This window comes from Periophthalmus magnuspinnatus, chromosome 16 (genome assembly GCF_009829125.3).
Source record: "Periophthalmus magnuspinnatus isolate fPerMag1 chromosome 16, fPerMag1.2.pri, whole genome shotgun sequence".
Lineage (NCBI taxonomy): Eukaryota > Metazoa > Chordata > Actinopteri > Gobiiformes > Gobiidae > Periophthalmus > Periophthalmus magnuspinnatus.
The window spans coordinates 4428299-4436206 of NC_047141.1; the positions used below are offsets into that span (position 1 = coordinate 4428299).

The 7908-nt window shown below is 42.0% G+C and overlaps 1 protein-coding gene across 1 annotated transcript; it reads left to right on the plus strand.

The window, feature by feature from the left end:
* The first annotated feature begins 1083 nt into the window (after positions 1–1083).
* LOC129456914 (gastrula zinc finger protein XlCGF57.1-like) lies at positions 1084–7423 on the plus strand. The gene is made up of 3 exons (XM_055227950.1): positions 1084–1417; positions 1971–2091; positions 5730–7423. The coding sequence occupies exons 1-3, from the start codon at positions 1225–1227 to the stop codon at positions 7291–7293; spliced, it is 1878 nt and encodes a 625-aa protein (XP_055083925.1). The 5' UTR covers positions 1084–1224; the 3' UTR covers positions 7294–7423.
* Positions 7424–7908: the final 485 nt, after the last annotated feature.

Sequence of the window (7908 nt, forward strand, 5' to 3'; positions counted from 1 at the left end):
GAATGTATTGCTGCAATTGACAATAAAGATCTACAGAACGATCCCTGTGCCTCTGCACCTGTTTTGTCAGTTTCTGTTCTGTTACATGAAGAAAGGACAGACTTAAGAGAATGTATTCACACATCTGAGTGTGTAGCATAAAGAACTGAAGCTGAAAAAAAATCCTTCAGCATTTTTATACTGAGTGTGTGTATCATCCAGTCATGATTAGTCATTTATTTTAACAAATGACAAGTTTATATCAGTCCAAAAACTATAACATATGTGCTATAACACTGGTCTGATTGTAGACAGCAGAGGAGTAAGCCACAAAATGAAGCTCTTCCCCGACTCTGTGATCAGACAGACAGAATATTCAAAGGCTCAAGGTTCATTAAAACACAGGTAGACAGATTTAACTTCGCTTGGACTGGGGTCCAGATCAGCTCTCACGCCGGTGTTGGTACATTCTCTTATGAAGTGGCTGTTTAGTTTCTCCAGTGTAACGCTCACTGCACTCTTCACTACACTGAATGGAGTAGACACATTACATTGTTTATGGCTTGGGGTTTTGTCCTTACGGTGAACCAATTTTTGCCTTAAAGTTTTTGTGGGTTTGAAAAAGACAGGAATCTCATACTGTCTGAAGATTCTCTGAAGTTTTTCAGACACACCCACAGTGTAAGGAATGGTAACACCTTTACTTCTGGGTTCAGATTCCCTGTTGTCCTGTTTTTTATCTCTCTCTTTTTATCCCTCTTTTTTAATCTCTCTTAGATAGATCAATGATAGTGAAAATGCTGAATATTGATATCTGTTTCCCTCCTTGCTGTCATTGTTGATAATTATTGTGAGAAATAATTAACATGATCACTTTCTTCACATAAATGATTATCATTTATCATTATTAATAATGTACAACTAAAGGCAAACTGAGTAAATTTGTTATTTCAGAAGAGCGTATCAAACTGGTAGCCCTTCGTCTGACTCAGTGCCCATGAAGTAGCTCTCAGGTTAAACAAGGTTGGTGACCCCTGCTTGAGTCTATGTCAATAATAATGTCCAGTTGCAGATGTGAGCTTCGCTTCCCTCTACTGCAGTACCACGGGCGACCAGTGTGCGGCAGCAACACGCCACACGGCCACAGCGAGGAGCGCCCGAAGGAGCGAGCTTTTTTACCACAACCAGCTAGGAAGGAAAAGAGACAGAAAACAGAAAAAGTGACAAAACCAAACGGTTTGTAAAATGTCTAAAGTCCAAAGGCTGAAAGCTTTGGTGGAGGAGCGGCTGACTGCGGCTGCTGAAGACATATATGTGCTGTTTGAAAGAATCATAGCCGAGTATGAGGAGGAACTGTGTCGCTCCAAACAGGAGAACGAGAGGAAACAACGGCTCCTGGACTCGACTCTGAGCCCGAGAGTCGTGCTGACCAGAGTCGGTGAGTCTGATGTGTCCGAGCCACGTGTTACTGTCCAAATGTGGCGCACGTCCATAGACACGCATTAGCAACAACAATACAAGTGTAAAAGAGCCGTGCAACAGGCCGATAAGCTGCTGCTAAATACATCCATCACATTATAGTCTGTCAGTGTTAAGGTGTTTTTGGCAGAAGTGTCTCTTTATACATGGGAAAAATGCTTGGCATATTTGTTTTAATGCAACTCTTGTACGACCAACAGCGGCCATAAAGTACAAGCGCCATGACGTCACATCCTGTCTCTACAAAATAAATGTCTCTTTTTACGCAGAGCGCTACTTTAATGAACAATACTTAACAGTCAGTAAACAGTCTTTTAAATGAACGCTAAGGTTTGTATTTAGCATCTTCAAATCTCCATCGGTTTAACATTTGGGAAACTGAACATTCTGTGTGACGACACAATCCTGATCTCAAAAAGTTTGGATTTGGACTAAATGTACAACTTCATGGACAAATAATACATATGTTTGTGTAAGTAATTATCATCTTTGTTTGCCCATTGCTCCTGCAGGTGTCCACATGTCCTCTCTGAGTCCTGGTCTCACTCTGAAACAGGAAATCCCAGAGACTCCACAGATTAAAGAGGAGCCAGAAGAACAGCACAACAAACAGGAAGAAGAGGAGCTGCAAGTGTGAGTCCCATCACTTTCAACACAATTTATTATAAAATATGATGAGATTAGAAATACATCTGAATTCAGAGACATTTAAGAATAGCCAGAAGTATAAAGTGATAATAAAAATGTAATCCCATGTACAGGGTGTTGTGGAATTTCTAATAGTCAAAAAGTCTTAAAGATATAAAAATCAACAGAGAAGTTGTCTTGAATAAAAGGTCTGGTTTATTGAATCAACTGTGCACAATTGTCAAAGAGCTGTGTCCCGAGCAGTGTCGTCTCGCCCTCAGCTGACAAATGTAAACAATACAGAGTATTTATACCACCAAAACAATCTTGCCAGTTTAGTCTAATCGAAGTGGTTGGAGGCCGCTAGACACACAGAAAAGACATAACATAACATACATAACAGATGGTATTATGAAGGTTAGGTCAAAATGATCCATAATAATACAAATAAAGATTTATGCTAAAGAAAGCCATAACAATTCCCCCCTTTTGATTATAATAAATCACATTTATTTTTAATCAACTCAACTTAAATCTTTATTTCAAAATCACACATGGAAAAACATGAAAACATGTACTCAAAATCATACCTGAATAAACATTTCAAAAAGAAAGAAGGAAATGAGTCTTACACCTGATCAAAATAAAATCACAGAAATAACATAACTGTTGTATTCATACTGATTGTGGAACACATAGAATACGTGAACTGGTTTGCGGGTGACATTAGCAGTGATGAGTTGCTCCTCAGACCGAATTTGGGGATAACACACAAATTTAGAACCAGGCCAAATGTGAACTGGACCGGAAATAGGTTCGTGACCGGGATTAAGAGCTGACCTGATGGTGGGCACAGAACGACCCACAACTGGGTACTGAAGTTCAGGGGGTTCAACCCGTAACATAGACCAAATAGCTCTGCCTAGTGTTTTTGGAGAAAGCTGTGACACCAGAGTTTCTGGCATGATCAGAGAGATATTTGGCACCGGCAGAGGTAACACATGAGGATTAGCGGCTGCTAAAGGGAGGTGTGTACAGACCGATTGTGACTGTCTGCCACATACTTTACATATTGGTACCAGTAATTTAGAGAATATGGGGTAGAATGATTGTACGACTTCATCAGGGCTTCTAACCAGGCAGTATCATCCCCTGGCAGATTGCGTTTATTGCGAGTAGATACAGAGTGGAAGCCTGGAGCATACATGTCCATGGCAGCAGCAACCTCTGGGATCAGGCCTCTATGAATGGCATGGCAGATATAAATATTAAATGCACGTTTTTGAACAGGGTCGACGTCAGAGAAGCCACTGTTAACAGTAAAAGTCTCAATCATGCGATGTATGAATTGGTCAGTGTCCTCATCTGGTTTCTGTTTGCACGCTGTCACAGCAAGCATGTTGATTTTGGCAGGAAAAGCAGTTTCAATGGCCTTGCACAAGCCCTCCATGGCCTGGATGTACTCGCACTTGTCCACGAAGCGCGGTTCGGAGGCATGCATGTCTGAGTCTGGGAAATGGTCTCTGATTTTCGCTATATCGCTTGCTTTCATCAGATTCGACAGTATCTTTCTGCATTCTCGCCCAGATGGACGGAACTCCTCATAAAAGGCACGAAACTCAGTTGCAAATCTGGTTCCATTCATTACAGGGTCGGGCAGGGTACGTGCGTTATTTTCCACCTCGTCCGTGCCCCAAGGTCGATACACAAACACAGGACCATCCGGACCGACAGCCTCCACCATAGGAAATGAGCTGGATGTGCCGGCTGTTTTTGCGGTGCTGCGCAAAGCCACTGGTGTCGTCCTGGTCAGTCTGGGTTTAGCTTTAGGTGGTGGTGGTGGTGGGGGTGGCGCGTCTTCCTTGTCCGACTCATCCTCTGATTTAGGCTGCTGGGCTCGGCTGACAGGCGGGCAAAGGTCGAGGTCAGGGTCGATGTGCACAGCAGAAAGGGCGCTCAGATCTGGATAGAGATGAGAACCAACAGCAGTAACTCGTTCTTTAACATTGTGTACTTGTGTGCGTGTGCTTGATCCAGTGTTGTTTGCAGGTGTATATGTTTGAGTAAAAGGATTTCTGGGTGAATAAATTGGCGGACCCTCCGGCCCCGTCTTACTATCACACACATTCTTGTTTTCCCACTTGGGACCTTCCCATTTACTCCCTTTCTCACATTCATTCTTTATCTCAGTGTTGGCATGTGCTGCCTGTTTGCAAATTTTCTTACGATCACGCCTTTCTGCTTCATTCATCCACACACTCAAACATTTCTCCTGATCATTTATCATTTGTAATTTTGCAGTAGGAACTCTCTTAGCCTGCATTAGTTTCTCTCTTTCCTTTTCAAGACTTGCTTTAAGTTTGTTCAGTTGGTTTAAGATAAAAGACCCACTCTCAGGAAACCCATGTTCTTTTGACCAAATATGCAAATAATTAAGACAACCTTGACCATACTTGCCGCGCATGGCTGCAGTGACTGCAGACTCTGGGGTCCGCTGAGCCTCGCTCCTGGATTGGTTCTGTCCCATTTTCTCTAAAATGGTCAGCGCACTGAATACCAACCTCTACGCGTCCGTAGGGTGAATTTTTTACTAGACGTTATTTTCGTCTCCTCTCCGTATTCATAAAAACGTTACTGCGACAATTTCAGCCCAGAACACACAATTTAGGAATACAGTAGGCTTTGCTCAACCCTCCTATTGACAAGTCCTCATTCATGCGAGGCGCATCAAGGACTAAATTTATTAGAATAAATGTCGTCCGACGTCTTCTACCTTCAGAATGACAGAATTGAACCAATACGGTGAGCCTTCAATCCCAGCCAGCGCGCTCACAATAACAGCTAGATACCAGAGTGGAGATCACACCGGGGTACAGCAAGTAGTGGCAAGGTTTTCAATTTAAAGTGTTAGTATTAGTGTTTCAGTATCTTAGTTTCCCCTTTTTCTCTTTTTTTTCCTTTTTTTTTTTCCAAGCGAGACAGCCCCCTTGAAACAAGACAACTCACCACAACTTCTAGTAGCTCAGGTTCGAGGCCTTAGCGCCAGCGTTTTCCAGCGAGAGCGATGCAGCCCTCTCACTCAAAGGCAGAGATGAGGCAGGAAGGGAGTGCCCTCCCCGGGTGGCCAGCCGCTGGATCACTGTCGCAGAAAAAGAACCGGACGAAAGGGCATGCCGACAACGCCAAATTGTTGTGGAATTTCTAATGGTCAAAAAGTCTTAAAGATATAAAAATCAACAGAGAAGTTGTCTTGAATCAAAGGTCTGGTTTATTGAATCAACTGTGCACAATTGTCAAAGAGCTGTGTCCCGAGCAGTGTCGTCTCGCCCTCAGCTGACAAATGTAAACAATACAGAGTATTTATACCACCAAAACAATCTTGCCAGTTTAGTCTAATTGAAGTGGTTGGAGGCCGCTAGACACACAGAAAAGACATAACAACATAACAGATGGTATTATGAAGGTTAGGTCAAAATGATCCATAATAATACAAATAAAGATTTATGCTAAAGAAAGCCATAACAAGGGTTAGCAGGTTTTATACATAAGAATACTTTATGCAGACACAGACACTGACTTTTCCTCAGAGAATTGTTCCAAACTTGTATTTTTGAATTATGTAGATTTTGTTTTCTTTTCTTCAGGTCTGTCCCTGAGGCCAATGATGGCTGTGTGAAGACAGAAGAGTCCTCACTGCTTCAACAAAAAGAAACTGATCACAGAGAGGACATCAACTCAGAGATACATGTCCACGGAGAGGACACACAGGGAGAGGACATCAGCTCAGAGACACATGTCCATAGAGAGGACTCACAGGGAGAGGACATCAGCTCAGAGACACATGTCCATAGAGAGGACTCACAGGGAGAGGACATCAGCTCAGAGACACATGTCCACAGAGAGGACTTACAGGGAGAGGACATCAGCTCAGAGACACATGTCCACCCCGAGACTGAGGGAGAGCACTCTTCTGACACTGACAGTGATGAAGACTGGAGTGCTCCAATCTGCTCTTCAGCTGCACAAATGGAGACAGAGGCAGATGGAGACCACTACAACCAAGTCCAGAGCAGAGCCAAAAGCACCACTGCACCAAACTCAAGTCTATCCCCCAAATACAAGTCTGCACCAGAGACCAGAGCCACTGTGGACAATGGGGACGTGTCAGGAACAGCCGAAGGAACTGCAGACAAGAAACACCAGTCCTCTGTCCGTAAAAACAGATTTGGCCTAAAAGGTGATTTAAAAAAACACTTTAGAATTCACACAGGAGACAATCCTTACAGCTGTTCTCTCTCTGAGAAAGCATTTACTCACAGGAATAGTCTTAAATACCACATGAAAACACACACAGGAGACAAGTGTTACAGCTGTTCTGTCTGTGAGAAAGCATTTACTCACAATAGTAGTCTTAAAGACCACATGAAAACACACACAGGAGAGAAACCTTACAGCTGTTTTGTCTGTGAGAAAGCATTTACTCACAATAGTAGTCTTAAAGACCACATGAAAACACACACAGGAGACAAACCGCACAGCTGTTCTGTCTGTAAGAAAGCATTTGTGCAAAAGAGTCATCTCACAGAACACATGAGAACACATACAGGAGACAAACCATACAGCTGTTCTGTCTGTAAGAAAGCATTTATTCAAAAGAGTATTCTCACACAACACATGAAAACACACGCAGGAGACAAGCGTTACAGCTGTTCTGTCTGTGAGAAAGCATTTATTGAAAAGAATACTCTCACAAAACACATGAGAAAACACACAGGAGACAAACCTTACTGCTGTTCTGTCTGTGAGAAAGCATTTATTGAAAAGGGTACTCTCACAAGACACATGAAAACACACACAGGAGAGAAACCTTACAGCTGTTTTGTCTGTGAGAAAGCATTTACTCACAATAGTAGTCTTAAAGACCACATGAAAACACACACAGGAGAGAAACCTTTCAGCTGTTCTGTCTGTAAGAACACATTTATTCAAAAGAGTAATCTCACATACCATATGAGAACACACACAGGAGAGAGGCCTTACAGCTGTCCTGTCTGTGAGAACACATATACTCAAGAGGGTAATCTTGTATGCCACATGAGAACACACACAGGAGAGAAATCTTTCAGCTGTTCTCTCTGTGGGAAAGCATTTACTCACAATAGTAGTCTTAAAGACCACATGAAAACACACACAGGAGACAAACCTTAGAAGTGCTCTGTCTGCAATAAACGATACAAGGTTTTTTGCTGTGTTTATGTGTTACAACAAGAGCCAGTTGTTTAAAATGATTAAATTTTGTGATAGAATGTACTGTTAATAAAAATCAACATTTGTGCTTAATACCTGTGTAATTACTGAGGCTACCGACTTTAAACTAAAGCAACATGTTCTGTTTGCACAAATAAACTTGGGTAATGTTATGTTTGTGGAGCCATGGTTGACCAACAACTACATTTCTAGATTGAAATGTATACAGTTTATATCCATTATTTTATCTCTGTCTCTTTCTCCCCTTCTCTCTCTCTCCCTCTCACATGGCACACACTCAAATACGTGCATAAAACTTTGCTACTCTGTTAAAGAGGACGTATTTCTATGGGGCATTAACTGCTAACACAAAATTTACATGTTACTTTTTACCCACATGTTACCTTTTATTAGGAACCACAACTTTTACTCAAGTAAGAGTACTGTTACTTCTATATCAATATTACTCGAACAGGACTGAAAGTATGCAGCTAGAATAGTACTCTGAAAAGTACAGAGTGTGTAAGTACTAATGTGTGTTGGTCAGTATTGTATTTGAATAGTTTAGTTCTAAGC

Coding starts and splice junctions, on each gene's coding strand:
- LOC129456914 (XM_055227950.1), top strand. CDS start 1,225: ATGTCTAAAGTCCAAAGGCTGAAAGCTTTGGTGGAGGAGCGGCTGACT. Junction 1,418..1,970: donor AGTCGTGCTGACCAGAGTCG/GTGAGTCTGATG, acceptor TTGCTCCTGCAG/GTGTCCACATGTCCTCTCTG. Junction 2,092..5,729: donor GAAGAAGAGGAGCTGCAAGT/GTGAGTCCCATC, acceptor TCTTTTCTTCAG/GTCTGTCCCTGAGGCCAATG.